Consider the following 21,477-nt stretch of genomic DNA (forward strand, 5'->3'; position numbering starts at 1 on the left):
CTCTACAAGAGAAACAAATGTTCCAAACTCCAGTGCCATGGTCTCCAATGCTTAACTAATTTGTGGAACATGCAAGACATGATCTTTGGAAAATACCAGCAAGTTGAACCACATTCAAATAAATGTTCAGAATTTACACAATTCAAAGAAAAATTAATTTTTATATGTAAGCCTTTAAAACTGCAACATATCCTGAAGGTTTAACTTACTGCTTCAGTGTAAGCTTCACTGTTCTGTTCTTCATGAGCTTCTAGAAGTTTCTGATGGCATTAAAAAAATCAAGAAAATACTTTAGGCTAGAAAGTCTTGTTTCTGAAGGAATACTTTAAACAGAAACCACCTTAGTATCCCATGAACTGATATTCCTAGTATCTCCATAAAATGGGACATAGCCAATAAGAATTACCCAAGAAAAGGCTCTGGCTTTGTATTATCAAGGCTGCATACTTCAGAACAATGTTAAGCATCCTAACTCATTTGGCATGTGAATATCTACAGTGAAAAAGCAGCCAAGTCTGAGGTACCCAAGTGATGGCTAAATTTAGAATCACTATTCAGTCACTCCTCGGGGTGTTTTCAGACAGGTTTAAGAGAAGAAGGAAGAACTAAAGAAGAAAGAGCCACCATTTCTTGGGCCCTGGATTGAATTAAAGGAAAAAGCAAGTAGGGCACCAGCACTCCTTTCTTTCTGCTTACTCACTGTAGACTTGGTGTGACCAGATGCCTCATGCCCCTGGTGCCAGAAAGGACTGTCCAATGAAACTGTAGCTAAAGCAACTTCCTTTATTAAGTTGCCTAATGTTGGATTCTTTTGTTATAGCAATGAATCCAGTAACCAACACCCCTCAGAAGACTTAGTAAAACTCCACGCAGCACCAGTCCCACTTCCGTGCCATCAACCAACAGTAAAGGTTTCTGTCTTTAAAGTTGTTTCAGTACTTACTTTCAATAATTTACATTCTCTGGAGTCAGTAAATGCTGGAAACATTTCCTCATATTTCTCAAGAGCAAGCTGAGGAGAGGAAAACAACCAGTCACCGACAGTGAACTAGGGAAGTTGTCAATGCTGTATCAGTTCAAAAATTTTATTTCCATCTCATTTAACTGTTTAAGAAATATAATGTTAGCCAGGCGGTGGTGGCACACACCTTTAATCCCAGCACTTGGGAGGCAGAGGCAGGCAGATTTCTGAGTTTGAGGCCAGCCTGGTCTACAGAGTGAGTTCCAGGACAGCCAGGGCTACACAGAGAAACCCTGTCTCGAAAAATCAAAAAAAAAAAAAACCAAAAAAAAAAAAAAAAAAAAAAAAAAAAAAAGAAAGAAATATAATTTTAAACTCTACATCAAAACATAGGAAACCTATTTATTTTGAACATTCAATTTTGATTGATAATAAGATTTCTAAAATAATTTTTAGATTTTAGTTGGGCTGCTGAAGAGAAGAAACAAAATAAAATCTAATTCACTGCCAGGATCTATGTATGTGTGCTACACAGAGAAGACCTTCACACCTTCCAAACACTCTAGAGTAGTGTTCTCTGTGGCTCTCTGATGACCAGTGCTATCACTTAAGCCCCATCTTACAGTCCAGCTGTCTTCTTGCTTTGCAGCTTTCTCCGACCTTCATCCTATCCTAACTCTACTTCTGAGGGTTGTTTGTGCTTTTCTTTTTTAAAATGAGGACTTAGAAGCTGGGTGTGGTAGTCCACATCTTTAATCCCTGAATTTAGGAGGCAGAGGCAGGCAGATCTCTGTGTGTTTGAGGTTACCCTGGAACTACATAATGAGTTCCAGGACAGCCAGGGTTATATAGTGAGACCTATCGCAAACAAACAAACAAACAAACAAACAAATGTGCCAACAAACCCCCCCCCCCCCCCAATCAATCCATCCATCCAGCCAGCCATCCATCCATCCATCCATCAGGGTCAATGAAGTTTTTAACAGGATTTGTCACCATGCCTGACTTGAGTTTGATTCCTGGATCCAATATGGTGGAAAGAGAAGACTAACTCCTAAAAAGTGTTGTCTAATTTCCACATGTTTACTGCTGCCCATAAGTAAATAAATAAGCCAACATATGTAAAAAGAACAACAGAGTGCACTAATTTTACTGTCTTAGTTCCCTAATCTATCTAAATTAACCACTGAAGGAAACCTGAAGAGGACAGCACTGCAGCTGCTGAAAGATTCAAACTCACCTGCAAGGAAGAACTATTACTTTTACTTTGTGTGTATCAGGAGACAGGAAATAAGTATGTGTTCATGTGGCTGTGTGCCCAAGCATGTTAGAGCATGTGTATGTGGCAGCCAGAGGTCAATGTCAAGTGTTTCTCTCAATCATCCTCCACCTTATTTTTGAGATGGGGCCTCTTCCTGAACCTGAAGCTCATCACTTGGCTAGACTGGCCAGCCAGCACGCTTTAGGGATCTGCTTATCTCTGCTCTGTTCCTCAATGCTGGACTTACAGATGTGAGCCAGTATACCTGGCTTTTACATGGACGTTGGGCATCTGAACTTGGGCCTGTAGGTTTGTGAGTTAGGTGCTTTATCAACTGAGCCCTCGCCACAGCTCTTAACACCTGTAGGAAAAGACATCAAGGATGACAAAGCGTCTGTCCTCAAGGGTAAAGTCATCAGAAAGGAGCATGTTCTCACCTTTGCATTCAGCTCATCCACTATAAAGTGACAGAGTGCTGCCTTGAAGAAGTAATCCTTCGCACTGTACTTCAACAAGGGGTTATCCATAGTGTTTGCTCCCACCTAGGCAGAAGACAGCAAGGCACTATTATAGGCAAAGAATCCATTGCTTACTCATCTGTTTTCCTTTAAAAAATACCTTTCACTATCTTATACTTAGATACTCAATACCACGGAATACAAAGTTTTACTAGATAAGAAATAATTATGATGCACATGAATGGTTACAAATGCCTGGAAGATGATGGAGAGATCTAAGCTTTCCCTGGTTCTTCCTATAAATACAACATGAGCCAACCAGCCAGGCACATGACATCAAGGAAAATCCCCTGGGCTGGGGTGGGGGCTACTGAGCTCTGCTCTTCTTTATTACAGTCCCAACATGAAAATAAAGAACCCAGCTTCCAGAAGTTCCAGGAGGCACCAATCAAAAGAGGCAAAGACCAGACAAGGCTAACAGGGGTTGGACTTCCAAAAATGAAAGTCTGAGCTTCTGCCTCCACCAAAACACCTATATCTCCAGTCAGAGTTAAAGAGGGCCATTGTAGAGAAGGATGATGTAAACCAGATGCAGCCTCAGAGCACTGAGAAGGTCACCAATCAGCAGAGCACAATGTGAAGTCCACCAGTCACAGCAGAGCACAATGTGAAGGCCACCAGTCACAGCAGAGCACAATGTGAAGGTCACCAATCACAGCAGAGCACAATGTGAAGGTCACCAATCACAGCAGAGCACAATGTGAAGGTCACCAATCATAGCAGAGCACAATGTGAAGTCCACCAATCACAACAGAGCACAATGTACAGGTCACTAATCACAGCAGGGCACGATGTGAAGGTCACCAGTCACAGTAGAGCACGATGTGAAGGTCACCAGTCACAGCAGAGCACAATGTGAAGGTCACCAGTCACAGCTGAGCACAATGTGAAGGTCACCAATCACAGCTGAGCACAATGTGAAGGTCACCAATCACAGCTGAGCACAATGTGAAGTCCACCAATCACAGCAGAGCACAATGTGAAGTCCACCAATCACAGGAGAGCACAATGAGAAAGTCACTGATTATAGCAAGACCTTACTACAGAAGTAGCAGACAATTTCAGGTAACAGAAATGTTAGACCCATCTAAGTTTGCTTAAAAGAGCTCTCAGAACAAATTCCTCAATAAGCATACAAAAATGCTTCAGACTAACAAACTAAAGAAACTAAAAACCAGGGCCAGGGATGGAGCTTAGTTCCGGAGCTTAGTGGCAGAGCACCTGAGTGCTGTGTTTAAGGTTCTGGGTTCAATCCCCAGAATCACAAAGTAAAGCAAAAACAAAACAAAACAAAAACAAAACTAAAACCAAAACCAAAACCAAAACCAAAAAACCCCCAAAACATCAATAAAGAAACACTTGGAGGGGCTGGAGAGATGGCTCAGTGGTTAGGAGCACTGACTGCTCTTCCAGAGGTCCTGAGTTCAATTCCCAGCAACCACATGGTGGCTCCCAACCATCTGTAATGGGATCTGATGCCTCTTCTGGTGAGCATGAAGACAGTATACTCATACACATAAAATAAATAAATACTTAAAAAAAAAGAACCACTTGGAGTTAGAGAGATGACTCATTAGCTAAGAGCACTTGCTGTTCACCCAGAGGACCCAAGTTCAGCTCCCAGCACTCACATCAGGTGGCTCATAACCATGGTAACTGTAGCAACCCCTTCTAATCTAGGTGATCTGATACTGTCTCCTGGCCTCAAACCCTAACATAGCTGCCATTTATCATAAAAGAAGGTCAATTTTCAATTCCTGAAAGTTGTCCTCTATTTGCCACAGGTGCTACTTATACTCTCCACATACAAAATAAATAAATGTAACATTTTATTTATTTATGTTTAAATTTATTTATTTTATGTATATGACTACTCTATCTGCATATATACTTGCATGGCAGAAGAGGGCATCAGATTCCATTATAGATGGTTATGACCTACCGTGTCGTTGCTGGGAATTGAACTCAGAACTTCTGGAAGAGCAGCTAGTGCTCTTAGCTGCTGAGCCATCTCTCCACCTCCTACAAGCTTATTTTAAAGACTAAGAAATTAGACCAAGAGTCACAAACAACAGAACAAAAATGAAATCCATAGAATGGGGGAAAAAATGCTTGTAAGTTTACTACCAATTATAAAGGACTTGTATCCTAATATCTAGGATTAAATTACTCCTAAATCTCTCACCAAAGATGAAAAATGGCCAGTGAGCACATGAATATTAATATCACTCATCAGGAAAGAAAGAACAGATGACCCTTCACATTTATTTGGGATCACGGAGATGCTGGTGAGGTCCGGAGAAGCTGAGCTCTGGACACTGGGCTGGGAGTGCTCAATGATCCAGTCCTCTGTGAGTGTCTGGTAGCTCCTCAGCAAGGTAGGCACTGATGTACCCTGAAGCCCAACAAGTCTGACTCCATCCCCAAGTATGGAGTCAAGACAACTGAGAACATGCTCCCACACAACTTAAGTGCAGATGTTCACCGGCAGAATATCCTTAACAGACCCCAAGTAGAAGCTCCCTAAATGCCTATCAACAGATGAACATAAAAACCGGAGTATTACTCAGCCACGGAAAGCAATGAAACACTGACACACGTTACAGTCTTAAGAATCTTAAAGATGAAATCAGTCACAGAAAGGAGACGGTGCAGTATTCCATACACGTAGAAGGATCAAGAATGGCAAATCAGGGAAATAGAAAGCAGGCTGTTTTCCTAGCTTCTTTTGGAAGGGATGGGAAGGCTCTAGTGGTAGGTAGTAGTGATGGTTACAGACTTGTCAAGGTGACACCAGTATCCTCACCTGCTCGTAGATCTCGATGGCTTTCTGATACTGCTCCAGCTGTGCGGCATAGGCTGCCACCTTCAGCAGGCACTTGTTAGCAGAGCTGAAAGTAAGATAGTGCAGAGTAAGTGACAATACCGAGGAGACCCGGCCTAAGGACACTGGCTTTAGATGACAAAGATATCATGTCCTTTATCACATATGAAAAGCCCGTTACTGATATGAAGAAAATCACTTACCTGTTAGATTCTTCTCCTTTGTAATAATCAGCAGATTGTTCATAATGTGCAATAGCCTGAAAGTACACAGAGTTAATTTACAACAATTCACTCAAAGATTTGCATTAAGAACTACATGTCAGGGCTGGTAGGATGGCTCAGTAGGTAAAGGGATTTGCTAGCAAACCTGACAATCTGAGATTGATTCCTGGGACTCTCATAGTGGAAGGAGAGAAGGGATTTCTATAAGATATCTCCTGACTTACACAAGTGTGTCATGGAAAACATATGTAATCACAAAATAAATGAAATGATGTAATAAAAAATTTGGGGGCTGGAGAGATGGCTCAGTGGTGAAGAACACTGATTACTCTTCCAGAGGTCTTGAGTTCAATTCCCAGCAACCACATGGTAACTCACAACCATCTGTAATGGGATCTGATGCCCTCTCCTGGTGTGTCTGAAGACAATAACAGTGTACTCACATATATAAAATAAATACATCAAAAAGAAATTTAAAACTACATCTACACAGATATTTTTTCTGATAATTAAACTTATTCAGTGACAAATCTTTTGCAACTTGTCCTCCTCAGCCAACAGAGTAAAGCATGTAGCCCTAAAGCCTCCTGGAGACAGAATGCTTACAATCATCAGACTCTCTATCTGTGGTGGCTTGAATGTTCCTATAAGGCTTAGACAACCTGGTCCCAGTTGGTAGTGCTGTATGGCAACATTATGGGTACCTGCAGGCTTGCTGGACGAAGTACATCACTGAGTGTTATCTTTGAGAGTTTATAGTATCACCCCATTTTTAGTTCCTTCTCTCCTCTGAGGTTGAAGGTGCTACTGCATCTTCTTGGTTTCCCGCTTCTGCCATAATGCCTGTCATTTGCTATCATGTCTTCCTGTCATAATGAACTCTATCTAGTAGAACTCTAAGTCAAACTATGTTCTTGGCTCCATAAATTGCTTTTGGTCATGCTGTTTTTTAAAAAAGCAACAGTGAAGTAACCAACAATTTCCCTCACTTACAGCAAACAGCCCAGCTTCCACTGTAGCCAGGGTGGCCACGGCTAGTTCTCCGATGAAAGATGAATAGCCAACCATCTTATTCTGCACTCTTCCCTTGATCTTTTTTACTTTCCAGAAGATAAAAGACATGGCCAAGTCTGGCAGACTGAAGGCGCAGACTGAAGATGGCAGAGTTCTGTCAAGCTGCTTCCTAGCCACCCCCTTATCCCAGCACACCCACCAGGATTGCATGTACTCTAAGCTAAGTGAGTGTTCGCTTGCTTAGAGCACTGTGAAGCTGTTATGCTCTACAAGTTACAGCAGCAGCTCCGACTGTTCTTACTGCCACAAGTGTCACCTAAGCAAAGGTGCTCCTTAAAATTTGTGATACCCTAACAATAGTAAAATGGAGAGAGCAGAAAGCTAGCAGCTCACGTCAGGCTGTGACAGTTTAGTGAAATCAGACCACAGGGAACTTCAGAAGGCAAAACACACCCTATCAGAGGCCCAAACAATGCAAAGCAGCTCAAAGAACAAGATGACATATACTGCTTTAGCAAGCCTGATGAACACCAAATAAGGGCCTGAAAAACCAATGGCCTCTTCAGCCCAAATGGCAACAGGTAGGTCTACAGGAGGCTTTCAAGCAGGGATCAGGCAAGCATTTTCTGCCATGGCTCAAATCGTCCTTTGGGGTCTAGGAGCTGATTGAGCTCTGGTGGCTGGTACTCACTGATCCTGTAACAACACAGGAATAAATATTGTATCACAGAGATTCATATTAAACTTCAGTTTTGTATGAGCTAAACATTTTTAGATGTTAATTTTGGGAGGGAAGGTTAGAGGCATGTGGAAGTCAGTGGACACTTTGTGGAGCTGGTTTTCTCCTTCCACTTTGTCTGGCTTCTGGGGACTGGACTAGTTTATCAGGCTGCACAGCAAGTGTTTTACCCCCCCTGAGCTATTTCACTGACCCAATTTCATGTTCTGTATGTGTCACAATGCTTTTGCTTCTCGTGAGGAAAGAATAGAACACCACTGTTGGCTTCCAGACATAGAGAAGCACGCAGCAGGTTTGCAGTCCTTTGCCATCGTTTACAAAGCTTTCCCAGTAAGCTCCAAATACACAACCCGTGGGACTAAAAGTGCGAGGCACAGACATAAGAAACAAATGGAGCAAAGTGAGCTTGGGAACTATAGCCGAATAGCCTCTGGAAGCCCGTGGCCTCTGCCCATTTGTAAAGTAGTGATTACAGCTGCCAGAGACGACACTACTCAAGTCTCTGTATGGTGGAGCATCCCAAGAACACAGACCTTGAACAATTCTTCAATAAGATACATCTAATGCGTATTTTAGCCACATAGCTCACCTATCTAATATGCTAATCTCCCCAAGCAGATTTCCGCAGTATTATAATGGGAAAAATAAAAACAACTTTGATGTTAAACATATAAACTACAATTAAAGGTACCAAGACAAAAAAAAAAAAAAAAAAACAACAACAACAACAACAACAAAAAACCCCCCAAAACCCAATAGGTATACTAGAACCCCCTCTTGATGATACAAAATTCCATACAAAAGTAGTAGGGACAATACAATACAATGCTTTTGCTTCTCATGAGTAAAGAATGGAACACCACTGTTGGCTTCCAGACATAGGGAAGCACGCAGCAGGTTTGCAGTCCTTTCATTGTTTACAAAGCTTTCCCAGTAAGCTCCAATGCTCATTGGAATGCTTCTCAGAACTGTCACACACGTGGTTCCGTCTCCCACAGAAAGGCAAGCTCTGCAAGGGAAGGCCCCAGACTGCTGTTCATCATAGCATCCCTAAACCCAGAAGTGACAGAACAAAAGGATGGCAAAAAGAAAGGCCCCTACAAGACCACTGTCAATTTTCCAAGTAACATAATGGAACAATAACCAATTGTTCAATTTCAGCAAATTCATGATTGGGAAAAAAAACCTTGGGGCTGGGGTGTGGCCAAGTGGCCGAGCACTCGCTTGACCTCTACGAGGCCTTGGAGTCGATGCCTGGGCCCTGCACTTCCCTTTGTCTGAACTGTTCATATTCTCTGAACTGCTTAGCACTGTTTCCATTGTGAATAAATGGATCAGGGCAGGAAAAACCTGGACCACAGACCCTCTTCTTAGGGAGGGGGAGGTGCCCTTGTCCCAGTTCTTCACTGAGAGCAATGAACAGGGCTGACATGAGAGATGGAGCTGCTACCTCAAGTGAGGGGAAAGTCAATTTGGAATCTGATCTAACTTAATATTTGTTAGGAGATTATGCATTTTAAGTTTCGTTTTTCTTGTTTGTTTTGCTTTGTTTTGTTGACAGTGTCATTGGAACTGGCCTGCAACTTGCTATGTAGACTGTGCTGGCCTTGAACTCACAAACAGCCAACTGCCTCTGCCTCCTGAATGCTGGGATTAAAGTCACAGCTGTAAGTTTTTATTATTTATTTTTTGAGATTATAATTACATCATTTTCCTCCATCCCTTTTCTCTCTCCAGACCCTCTTTACCCTTTCAAATTCATGGTCTATTTTTCCATTGATTGTTGTAAATCTTCAGAAGAGGAGAGAGATTAAATCTTTCTACCTCTTCTGAAATGTGCAGAAGTTACATCAAGTTTATTGTTTTTTTTTTTTTAATAATGTTAATCAAACCAATGACTCTATGTTTTCTCAAGTTTTAACAGAAAGACTCAGGAAAGGAGAGCTGCCACAATTAGCAGTGGGTCTTCCCTCCAGTGGCATGTTTAACTTCCAGGCACTTGTGGGCCCTGGTGCTGAAAGGAAGCCCACCGTATCTCACCATTCAACCTCAGGAGTCATTGTGCAGATGGAACACTGTTAATGAACCTTAAAAGAGGTTCAAGTCCCTACAGCGAACAGCCTCAAGCCAAAGACAAAGCTACAGTGTGTGCCCATCCTATGCTACAAGCAATACTACTCAACCAGGTTTTTCAAGCGCCAAAACCAAAACCAAGCTATATTTCCCCTGGGCCACGTAACGATCACCGATCTGCTTACATGCTGGTGAGTATTTTACCTCAGGAAGCTACAAGAAGTCATTTGGATGTATAACAGCAGATCTCACTGCCTAATAGATAAAATCTGTGAATGAATCAAGAGAATGAACAGACATCTGTCATACCGACAGTGAATAATATCTAAAACAAACCAGTACTTCAGGGTAATTGATTTCTCATACATAAATTTCACACTTCACTGACCATAACCTTGTGAGTCCAACCAGGGAGGAGAGAAGACAAGGACATTTTTAATGATGTAATAGCCTTGACAAGCTAGCTCTCTTCTCCATGTCTGAATGTGTGTATGTGTAAAATATACATAATTTTTTCCCTTGCTATGAGCCATACTGGCCTTGAGCTTAAAATCCTTCAGTCCCAAACTCCTGACTGCTGGGATCCTGTGAACCACTACACCAGCCTGTATTTCTTAAATTGCTTTCAACAGAACAAGAGGCATCAGCCAAAAGGTGCCACCTACTGGTTAATTCACAGAATGACAGAAAGAGAACAGGCAATAGAAGCTCAAAGGCCAAGATGACAAATCAAAAGAAGGAAAATGACAGCACTAGAAGCCATTTCATTCACCCCATCCTGTGGTGCCCATGCAGAGAAGTACGAGTCATACAAGGAATGGGTTCCAGATCAGAGTGCTCTTCTGACTGCCAGGCCAGGGTGGTCTTTCTGACTTCCATGGGCCTAGAAGCATCCCATAATGATGTCCATATTCCATATCATCCACAGGATCCACTCAACCCAGTAAAAAGACAATGCCCATCCCAACTGCTGAGAAAATTAAGCCCTAGTCACAGCTGACCTGTCCCCTTCCATTTCTTTATTAATACTACACCAGAGAACAACTGCAGACTCTATTCAGCCCCTCCCTTCCATACATACACATGTGGAGTAGCCTTCTTTAGAGCAAGACCAGAGCTTCCTAAGAAAAGGGAGTAGAAAGTGTGTATAGTGTGTGTGTGTGTGTGTGTGTGTGTGTGTGTGTGTGTGCGCGCGCGCGCGCGCATACACGTCTGTGCATTGGGAGTGAATAGCAAATGCAAGCAAATTCTGTGTGCCCAACAAATGTGGCAGCTGGTATGACATCAGTTTCAGATGCTTCCTGGATTTGTGACTATGCCAGAAAGGGGCACAGTGTGCATGCTTACTCAGAAGTATTTATTTAGAACCTACTATGTCCTGGGCTTTGGGACCTATCAGAAAGGCAGACAGAACTCTGCTGACTGTGGAGAGCTTTTGGGGCTGCTTGGCAGGAATCTGACATTGGCCAAGGACAAGGAAATGGGCTTTAGGCAGGAATCTGACATTGGGCCACTGACAGGGAAGTAAGTTCAGGCAGGAATCTAATTTTAGGCTAAAATAGAGAAGTAATTTTAGTCAGGAATCTAAGTCTTAGGCTAGAACAAGGAAGTAGGCCTTAGGCATGAATATGACTGTGAGCTAGGACAGGGAAGTAGGCTCAGATAGTTTTGTCATCCTGGTGAGCCCTCAGAAACAGTGATCATGAGAGTGGTCATGACTATTTGCATCTACTGTACTGCTGGTTCCTCAACCTAGAACTGACCTAAACACTTGCAGGTAAATGAAAATGGTTTAAAAGAAAAAGGGGGTGGGGGAAATAAACCCACCTTAGCCTTGAGCCTCAGAACTAGGGTCATTCTATAATGTTGTCTAATTGTCTTTTTTTTTTTTTTTTTTTTTTTTTTTTTTTTTTTTTTTTTTTAATCCTCACTCTTGCGCTGGAGAACCTGTTGACTGAGCTGGCTTGGTCAGATGGTGCCTCAACATTGGGGCTCCAGTAAGCAGGATACAGTGAAGGACACCTCGGAAATTAGAAGCACGCACAAAGTAAAGTAAAGAAGATTAGGGCCAGCAGTAAGTAAACCTTGTAGAAGGACAAGATAATGGTAAGATGTGTTTCCTGTACGTGTTTAGAGTTATGCTAAAATCTAGAGAAGCGAAGGTAATTCTCATAGATGTTTTTAGTCTTTGGACCCTGACTAGAGATAGTTTACACGGAAGACATGGGTTTGAGAAAAGCAGTCCTCCCTGACAATCTGGGGATGCTCTGGAGAAAGAGAAGGAAAATGAACGTAAGCTGTCTCAGAGCTCTCCTAGGAACAGGCGGAGGTCAGGAGATGTCCTGCCCCCTCTCTGGCTCCTACTGGAGGAATGCTTAGTTCGGGATCCCTTAGGTAGGATATCTGGGTCCCTTTAATGGGACATCTAGTCCTCTTCCTTGTCTATTTTCTGTTCTTGATGTACCAATCTGTCCATGTCTGTGCTATGTCTGTGTTTTTGTTTTGTTGCTTGGATGTTCCATGTTTCCTGTTCAAAAGAAAAAAAAAAAACAGTTAAAACTTTATCTGCTGGTTGTTCAGCCTTTGATTTGGTTTTTAACTAGTTTTTTTTTTTTTTTTTAAGGTAAAAAGAAAAAGCAGTTTCAATTGGCCTTTGGAGCCCTATACCTGTAGTTAGGAGTCCAGCTGGAGAAGCCCTGCCAGGGGCGCATCGTCTGGAAAAGCTGCTCTTAAAGGGGCCAGCATTTTTTTTTTGGGGGGGGGGGCTTCTATGGTAAGAGCTGACCGTTGTTTCTCCTAGAAAAATCTGTGACTATGATTATTGGGTTCAGCAGGTGACAAGGTGCTTCTCTTGAAATTACAGCTAGAAAAAGTACAAATTTTGTCCGGTTTAATTAAGTAAATGTGTGTAGCCACTTCATTTTTGTTTCTGACTGGTTTTAAAAATATAAATATGTTCTGCATGTCTTGGTTATAGACTACTGGCCTATAAGTTTATTGGGTATGATTAAAAATTTGTAACATTGGTAACAGAAAGTTGGTTTAAAACTGGTTAAGTCAGGGTTGGAGTCATTCTAAACAGCAATACGTGGCATGAGCCGACCCAGGGAAACAGGCCTTTAAAGACATGTCTAAACTAGGTAATATTTTATGTATTATAAAGACTTATAAAAATTTAGGGCAGTGTCTCTTTGAGGTATTGGAGGCTGTACTGTCTTGCATTCGTGTGCAGGAATTGGCAGCCAAACTTTGCAGTATGGGAGTGATGCACTTGGTGTTGATTTTGGAGAAATTGGATTGACTGTTGGAGGTTGAGTTTTACTTTGCATAGTTATGGTTGTGCTCTGGTGTTACAAGGGAAACTCGAAGACTGTGGTTGAATTACCAGTGTTCCATTGGCTGCAATTTGCAGTTAGATCACAGGTTCGGGATTTTAACTCAGACATATTTGTAATTAAGAAAAAAAATCAGGCAGGTGAAGACTGTTGCAGAGGATTTTGTTTATTGCCTTGTTTGTTCCTTGACTATTTGCATCTATTGTATTGTTGATTCCTCAACCTAGAACTGACCTAAATACTTGCATGTAAATGAAAATGGCTTAAAAGAAAAGTGGGGGGAAGGGTAGGGGTAATGAACCTGCCTCAGCCTTCAGCCTCAGAACTGGCTGGGGTCATACTACAATGTTGTCTAATCATCTTTTTTCTTTTTAATCCTCACTCCTGTGCTGGAGAACCTGTTGGCTGACTGAGCTGGTTTGGTCAGCTGACATGACACCAAGATCAGAGGTGAGAAGGAGACAGAAACATCAGAACCATGAGCAAGCATATGCCACAGAATGAGAGGTGGTATGTGGCTGTAAAATAAGGTGAAAAAATGAGAAAGAGTGTGTATTTGCAGAGGTGCCATCTAGTAAGTATTCCTGAGGTCTATAATCTTAACTAAGGGATAATGAGCTAGACAGGGTGATAAAGAACACCAGGAGTCAGCTTGTGGATGCATGAGGAAGAGGCAGGCAGGCAGAGGGAATGGCTGGTACCCAGGTCCAAGGGCAGGGGCTTATTTGGTACAGGGAAGGAACAGCACAGCATGGAAGCTTCAGGGGCTAGAGTAAGGGAGACAGAGCAGGAAAACAAAGGAAACTTGAGGTCTCAGGTACACGGGTTGGGAGAGAGGAGCAATTCGGACATGAAAACCTCCAGCTCCTGAAGGGTATGCCAACAAAAGACTGTACACAGTGGCTGAGAGATGAGTCTGGTCAAGAGCACTGACCATTCTCCCAAGGACCCAGGTCTGTTTCCCAGCATGCACAGGAAGTCTCAAACCTGTAACTACAATTCCAGGGGTTCTGATACCCTCCTCTGGCCTCCAAGCGCACATATATGCAGACAAAACACCCATACATATAAAATGAATATTTAAAAAAGACTATAAGCAGAGGAGGCAGGATGTCACACAGGTATCAAGGCGTACTGCGGCTGATCTGCATCATGGGCGTCTGAGATGAGGGAATAAGGAAGTAGATGTGGGAGACCAGCTGGGGAGTTCTGTTACCGATCACATAAAAATGGGGACAAGGTACCAAGAAGGGATGAGACACTGGAGTAGTGAGAAAAGTGCCCACAGAAACTCTTTATAAGCTAGATAGAACTAGAGAATGGGTAAGCAAGTCTGCTGACCAGAGACTATTGTAAGGGGGTGGCACTTGAGAAGGGAAAGCAGTCTAAGACACGCTGCCTCAGAGATGACTGGTACCCAGGAAGACAAGCTGGCCAGCAGGACACAGTGAGAGCAGCAATGCTGAGGGAGTAGTGCTGACCGAGGCTGCACAGTTTGCCTTCAGCTTCTCCGGAGCCTCAGAATGCTTCACTAGACAGGTGCAAAGTCTTTTGACCATTCTGACACGAACCAGAGTAGAAACAACAGGTGAGCAAGGTAAATCTCAGGCACTCCAGGTAAGCAGCCCCTTTACTCGGCTAGTCAGGCCTAGGCAGTCTCCGCCAGGACACCTGTAAGGATTCCGAACCACCCACGTCATCTGGGAAAGGGAAGGAAGGAGGGGTCTGCTAAGAGGCCACGCACCTACAGTCTGCACCGAGCTTATGTAAGTATGTGACCAGTGCTCACCTTCTCAATGTCCACAAGCTCAGTCTCATAGATCTCAGCAATGGTGATGTGGTGCTTGGCTGCGATTGTGAACCTTCCCTAGGGGAGAAAACAGAGTCACACACCTGCTTTACCTACACAAACACCAACCAGTTCGGGAACAAGAAAAAGTACAACTCTAAAGCAGCTTAAGGACTCCACCCCACAGCCATTCAAGCAAGGCAACGTCTTACCATGTCAGTGTAAATGTCGATGGCTGCGTTTAAGCAGTTGATAGCCTCTGAAGCGTTGGCATTTAAGAAAAACAATGAAAAATTCATTCAGTGAAAGAGGGTTCATCTGAGCCTGATTCCTGGCTGCTACTGATGGTTAAGAGGTACAATTTGGAGTGGAGGAGGGGCAGGCTGGTTAGTAGGAACAGACACAATCATGCACAATACAGATTCATTAGTGTAGCTTTGTTTCTAGCAGCTGCACTGGTATTTAAAAGCAGTGTGGTCGCAATAATCCTGGCTTAGTAACTCTTGGGGGGTGGGGGTGGGGGTCCATCCAGGCGGCAGACTGTAATACAAATGAAACAAGACCACAGGGATTGCCACCAACACTGATACATCACACCTGCTACTATACAAGGTAAATGTAGTCTTCATTAATATCATGTGTGTCTATACTAATTTTGGAAACTATCACTTCTTTATAAGAAAAAGACCATTTCAGTGGTCTCCACTCTTCAGGTGGCCAACATCTAAAGCACTTTGAAATACTTGTTCATCTCTTAAGTCATATGTAAATGTGCACACTGTTCAAAGACGCCAACTTTCAGTATGCTAACCTAACAAAACGGTCTCAGGATTCCAAAGGGAAAACTTCATGACAATGCTAATAAATTATATCATTTCCTGTAACAGTGAGCCATGCCAGAAAGTTTCCTGTCACAGAAAAGTGTGGCTGAAAGAGGCAGCAAGGAGGTGAAGCTTAACAGGAGAAACAGAAAAGTGATTAGAAGGACAAAAACAAGAAGCAACTGCTCCCTAAAGTATATTTTAAGATGTCCATTCACGGCTACACCTTATGAACTACAGGAAAACAGACAGAGCTTATCGATTACACCACTCAGGCCCGGTGTTCCCACATCAGCCACATCAGCAAGGTCCTTCCAGTGCTTGAAACTGTAGCCACCCAGCACTCAGACCCTTAATTTAAATTAGCACGTGAGGATGTAGCAGGTCAAAGTACATTCTATGAAACTCAGAACTTTGCTTTCTTTGAGGTAGGGTCTGATATATATCCCAGGCTGGTCTACAACTCCCAAGCCTTCAGCCTCGGTCTCCCCAAGTGCTGGGATCATAGGTGCATGTCACCACAACCAGCCCCAAACCAGGGAATGGGATGCTTGTGTGATATTCTACAATATGAAGACACTGTAAATCTGCTGTGCCCTCGCCCCCTATTCTGCTTATACCCGAGGTGTTCAGCTTCTCACTTAGGAAATAAAAATATAGTTAACCCTTCTACAAAAAAAAAAAAAAAAGCTGGACAACATTTTTCTTTGGGATACATTTCTAGAAATTTAGATTTGTAGGTTAAACGAAAGAGACTATAAAAGAAAAAAGACTCAGTGGGGTGGTGGTGACAGTGTGCACCTTTAATCCCAGCACTTGGGGGGCAGAAGCAGGTGGATTGCTGTGAGTTTGAGTGAAGCTAGCCAGGCCTACAAAGGGAGTTGCAGGACAGCCAGGGCTACACTGAGAAACCCTGTCTCAAAAAACTAACCAAACAACCAAACAAAAGACTACAGATAGTCATGTATATGTATAGGATTTTAATACTTTGCTATTTCTCCAAAAGGAAACAATATTTGCAAAACTTTACTACTTTTAAAATCCAACATTGTTTTAAAGAAAAGGTTTTGAAGAGTACTTAGGAAAACAAATAAGAGTGCTGTATGGTTCAGACACCTTTGACACCTTTTTAACCACTCCCTCACTTTGTAAAACACACTGAGGAGTACAGTAAGTCAGAATTTCCTTCTTATTTCAAGAACATGTTTCAGGAAGTTGAGATAAGGCGCTTGTAATCCCAGAACCTGGGAACCAGAGGCAGAGGGTGCAGAGCTGTGAGTTTGAGGACAGTTTTAGCTACATGATAAAAAACTGCCTCAGATGTCCCTTATCCCTTCCAAATTAATGTCTTTATGATTAACGAGTAGACATTATTTACCAAAATTTCCTTTTTATCCCATAATGCAAGAATTCTTATTACCAGGACTTAGCATGGCATAGCAACCTCAATGCCACAAGAAATGCTGCTAAGCCAGACACACAGAGCGAGTGAGTGGCCTTACCTTGAGGGTCTGCTTTCTTGTAAGCATTTCCAGCATCCACAAAGCTGGTAGCAGAGTCATGCTTGCTCTGAAGCTGCATGTGGAGCTTGGCGGCTTGACAAAATGCATTTCCTGCAGCTGAAGAAGATGCCACAGTTAAATCGTGAGGCATGGCCTTTCCAAACAAGAGTCCAAGTCTCTGAAAGGAGGCCTTGCAGGCAGAGACCACAGGCATTACATTGAGACAAGTGCACCTGGGTGGTGGTCACTTTCTCTGACAGTTCCAGAGAACCTGCCAAGCATCCTGAACACAGAAGCCTTCTTTCTCAATGACTGTTAGCCAAAATTTATGCTCTTGAACTCTAGTTCACACCATGAGATCAGCCCAACAAGGAGCACCCAGCTCACACAGTTAAAGGACAAAGCACTGAAGCCAAGGCTCTCATCTCTCAATCCAGCGTCCGTGGCTCTCAGGTGTCATTGAATCTGCTCCACTAGGAAAAACATGACTAAGAATGGCATAAAATGGCATAAAGTGGGTTTTGGGGGAAAGATGTGGTTTGCTAAGGTAGAATCTTGCTGAATTCACAATCTAATCCTGCCCCAGCCTTCCATGTGTCAGAACTACAGTCATGTGCCACCATGTCCAGGCTCCTGTTCGGAATGCTTGGTCTTTAGCTGGTGGTACTATCTGGTCAGTTCTACAAGCTTAAAGAGGTGTGCCTAGGTGAGGTCTGGGAACTAAGGCTCGTCATGGCCACCTTTCTTTCCTTGTTCTTGTTTCCTGTCCTCAATAAGGTGAAGAAGCACCTCTCCCACCACCCCTCCTGGCATGACATTCTGCCCACATGTTGGGTTAAACAAGCAGAGTGAGCCTCTGAAACCATGAGCTAAGTGAGACTCTCCTCCTTCAGACTGTTCTGGAGTGAGGAGCAGTACTAGTAACAGTCACAAAGCAGGGCACTCTGCTAAGTAACCACTTGCTTTCAATTTACTCTTAAGAAATAAAATATCCAATTCTTTGAAAGCTTTAGTTGTCTCCCTTATCCCAAACACCCTCTCCACAGGCATTAACCCAATTCCCACGTGGATTTCTGGTCATCACCGAGGAAAGGGAGCCACATAAACCCTGTAGCCTGCTCCAGTTCAATTTTTGGTCTGTCCTTCTGTTTCTGACAAAAGAGTCCATGTGAAATTTGGAAAGCACTGGCTACCTAGCTCGGCATGGGTGCTCCTGTAGTCTGAATGTTGGCATCCCACACTCTTGGTATTTGAGCATCTAATACCCAATGGGATAGTATTACCCATTAGGACCTTTATAAAGAAGTAGTTAATCCACAGACTTATAAGTGGAAACAGTATCCTTATAGAAGATACTGAAAGGAGAAAGCTGCTTTGCTTCCTCTGCCATGTGGGATGAAGCAACAATATGGCATCTCAGAAGTGGAGAGGAGTCCTCACCAGATGCAAAGTCTGCTGACACCTCAACCTTGGACTTTTCTGTTTCCTACATTGTGAGCAATTCCCCTGTATTTTATAAATTCCTCAGATGAAGGTATTTTGTTCCAGCAGCATAAAAACACCAACCAGTGAGAACTGGCCTTAGGGCTAGAATTGGATCAGAATAATCCCTGCTAGCAGCTGGAAAGCCACGTTAAGACTTGGAGAAGCACCAAGGCCAAGCTAACTGCAGGAAGAAGCCAACTGATCAGGAGCTTTGCCTGGTTCTGCTTTGGGAGAATGAGTGACGTGGACCTGCTGTGACATGCTGGGGAGGGCCTGGCTCTGGAAGCACTGGTGCCGGCCATGTTCATCACTGCACACAAACCTTTCCACAGCACACTCCAGCACGGTTCTCATTTCTTTACAAGTCTCACTGGCATTCAGCTGTGTTCACTGTCCAGGAAGTAATCATGACCCGTGTTTTTCCTGCTAAGGGTACAGCACAACAGCTGGCCTCCTTTTAGCTACTTTTACCTCCCAGGTAACAGTTGGTGTTGGTTATACAATTCCATGACGCCACTTTATTGCTTAGAACACAAATTCCAATCACTGCTAACAAGAGCAGCTTGGTCTCTCGTGACCTGGAAGTATCTTTAAAGGAGAATAGTCTCTGGGAAGCTACCCAACTTTTCAGTCTCAACAGTGGCTGAAAAGTATTAGCTTGATCATTATAAAAGAACCTTTAAAATTATAAACAGACAAAATGGTGTCAGGATTGCCATCAGTGCACCCCTGCTTTAACTTCAGGGCCTTGCTTATTTATTCAATTAACAAATACGGTACTGACTAGCCACCACGTCAGAGACACAGTGTGGGCCCTGGCGATGGAGTCAGATTGCAAGCACATAAACACTCTGGCCTTCCAAGGTACATGCTAGTGAGGGTCACTATGTGATGATTCATGTAAATATAAATAAAACACCTAGGTGGCACTGTGGGCCATGAGCAGGAGTAGAGAGTTTCCAGGGAGAGATCATTGTTTATAAGAGGTAGTCAAAAGAGAGCTAGCTGAGAAGATAACAACTGGAGACGGACCAGAAGAAAGCAACAAACAAGGGAAAAGTATGCAGACAGGTAACGCCACATGCCAAGGCTCTGGGTGGCAGCTAAGAGCACAAACAGATGAGGTGAGAGAAAAGAAGACAGTCCTGGAAGGTCTAACCCAATATGTGACCTGACTTACTCGGCCTCAGTAAGGCTGGGAGTCAAGCATAGTGACACATGCCTACTATCCTGCACCTGGGAGACTGAGGCAGGATCATGGCTCCAAGTACAAGATCTATCTGGGTTTATAATGAGTTCCAGGACAGCCTGGGCAACAAAGTCAGCCAGGCACTGTCTCAAAACAAAACTGAGAAAGGGCAGAACATGGGGACACTGGGGTACTAGCTGGAGAATGCCACCCTGGCAACAGACAGAGGCAGGGTACATGGAAGGCCTCCACAGGTACATACAGGATAAGGGCCTTTCCACTGAATCTCCCAGAATCTGACCTTTAGAAAAGATGGGTAAGCACTCTTGGGGAGGATCACTTTTCACCTGTGATTACAGGACTGGAATAGAAAAGACTGGCTGCTGGGATGATTCTGTTTATCTTCCATTTGTACTTTAGTAAAATACAATGTGGCCATAAGTGCATTTGAAATCCATCCATTTCCCTTTTAACTAAAGCTCTATTGCAAACTAAGCTGACAAAGGAACTGCAGAGTCAGATGCAGTCTTTCAGATCCACCTAGCTTGAAAGCATCTTCCTCTCCTTTGAATCAAAGTACCTGCCTTCAAGGCAGTAGGAAACAGCAGCTAGTAAAAGGCAGGAGCACCTTAGCCCTTGCAACAGCTATCTGCCAAGCATGAGACCTATGTTCTCTCTGGCCCAAGGCTGCCTCTATGTTCACTTGTATGACGACCCCATCACCATCTGAGCTACAGAAGTCTCTTTCTTCAAGGGAAGAAGATGCATTTTCTCTCTAATTAGTGTTAGCAAGGGCAATACCCTTGAATGAGGAGAAGCATCCTACCAACCTGCTCCCTCTGAGGGCTACGTTAAGGAATGTGCTAGGCAAAGGTTTCCCACTGTCACTCAGTGGATTCAGGGTAGAGAATGCTTTCCATCTATCTTGTTAGTTCTCAGTGACTTTTCCTATAATTAAGGCCCTGGAATAAAATTCTAAGAAACAAAAGATTACTACCTACCCTTCCCATCTTGCTTTCAGACACCAGAAGCCTACGTACTGGGTGGCTGGCAGAAGCTGGGACAATGTCCCAGTGCTCAACCTGGAAACCAGGTTAGTTACCCGAGATGACAATCCTCTCAGCACCAATGCTTGTCTCTTTAAAGGGAGCCCACAGCCCCGTCTTTCTACCAAATTGTTTTTAAAGTATTTGCCTGGTAAATAAACAAAATGTTGTACATACCACTCCAGTTCTTGGCCATCTTGAACATATTTGCAGCTCTGGTATACATTTCACATGCCTCTTCTATTCTTGTGTTTCCTCTAAGAGAAATTTAAACGCAAGGTTACAGTTCTGTTTTTGTTAATAACTATCCATGTCTCTCCTCCCTCACTGAAGCAATACGGAGATTATTTTATTTATTATATAATTATTGTTATATTATTATAACTCTGAAACACTCTTCTGTGCACAAGACAAACTACAGAATCTTAACAGCTGTTCAAAAAGACTGATACTCTTTGTGGTAGTTTGAATAGGTATGACTTCCGTAGACTCAATGCTTGGCCCCTGGGGAGTGGCACTATTAGGAGATGTGGCCTTATAGGCATGGGTGTGGCCTTGTTGGAGGAAGTTTATATGTCACTGTGGGAGGCAGGCTTTGAGGTCTCCTAAGCTCAAGCACCACCCAGTGTGAAATAGTCTCTTGCTGCCTTCAGATCGAGACATAGAACTCTCAGCTCCTGCAGCAGCACCATGTCT

General features: G+C 43.2%; 1 protein-coding gene across 2 annotated transcripts in view; it reads right to left on the reverse strand.

Moving 5' to 3' along the window:
* Napb (NSF attachment protein beta) overlaps positions 1-21,477 on the reverse strand; it is a 47,077-nt gene that overhangs the window by 4,737 nt on the left and 20,863 nt on the right. Inside the window, exons 2-10 of one of the 2 annotated variants that reach the window (XM_034493743.1) lie at positions 20,959-21,038; positions 17,062-17,178; positions 14,951-14,997; positions 14,739-14,816; positions 5,768-5,823; positions 5,547-5,631; positions 2,660-2,764; positions 944-1,012; positions 210-260 (exon numbers count right to left, since the gene is read on the reverse strand). In XM_034493743.1, coding sequence (XP_034349634.1) covers positions 210-260; positions 944-1,012; positions 2,660-2,764; positions 5,547-5,631; positions 5,768-5,823; positions 14,739-14,816; positions 14,951-14,997; positions 17,062-17,178; positions 20,959-21,038 — 688 coding nt within the window. Of the gene's footprint in view, positions 1-209; positions 261-943; positions 1,013-2,659; positions 2,765-5,546; positions 5,632-5,767; positions 5,824-14,738; positions 14,817-14,950; positions 14,998-17,061; positions 17,179-20,958; positions 21,039-21,477 lie in introns of those variants that run through there. The other variant, XM_076929924.1, reaches the window with a different exon arrangement.

The sequence above is a fragment of the Arvicanthis niloticus genome, chromosome 2 (assembly GCF_011762505.2).
Source record: "Arvicanthis niloticus isolate mArvNil1 chromosome 2, mArvNil1.pat.X, whole genome shotgun sequence".
Lineage (NCBI taxonomy): Eukaryota > Metazoa > Chordata > Mammalia > Rodentia > Muridae > Arvicanthis > Arvicanthis niloticus.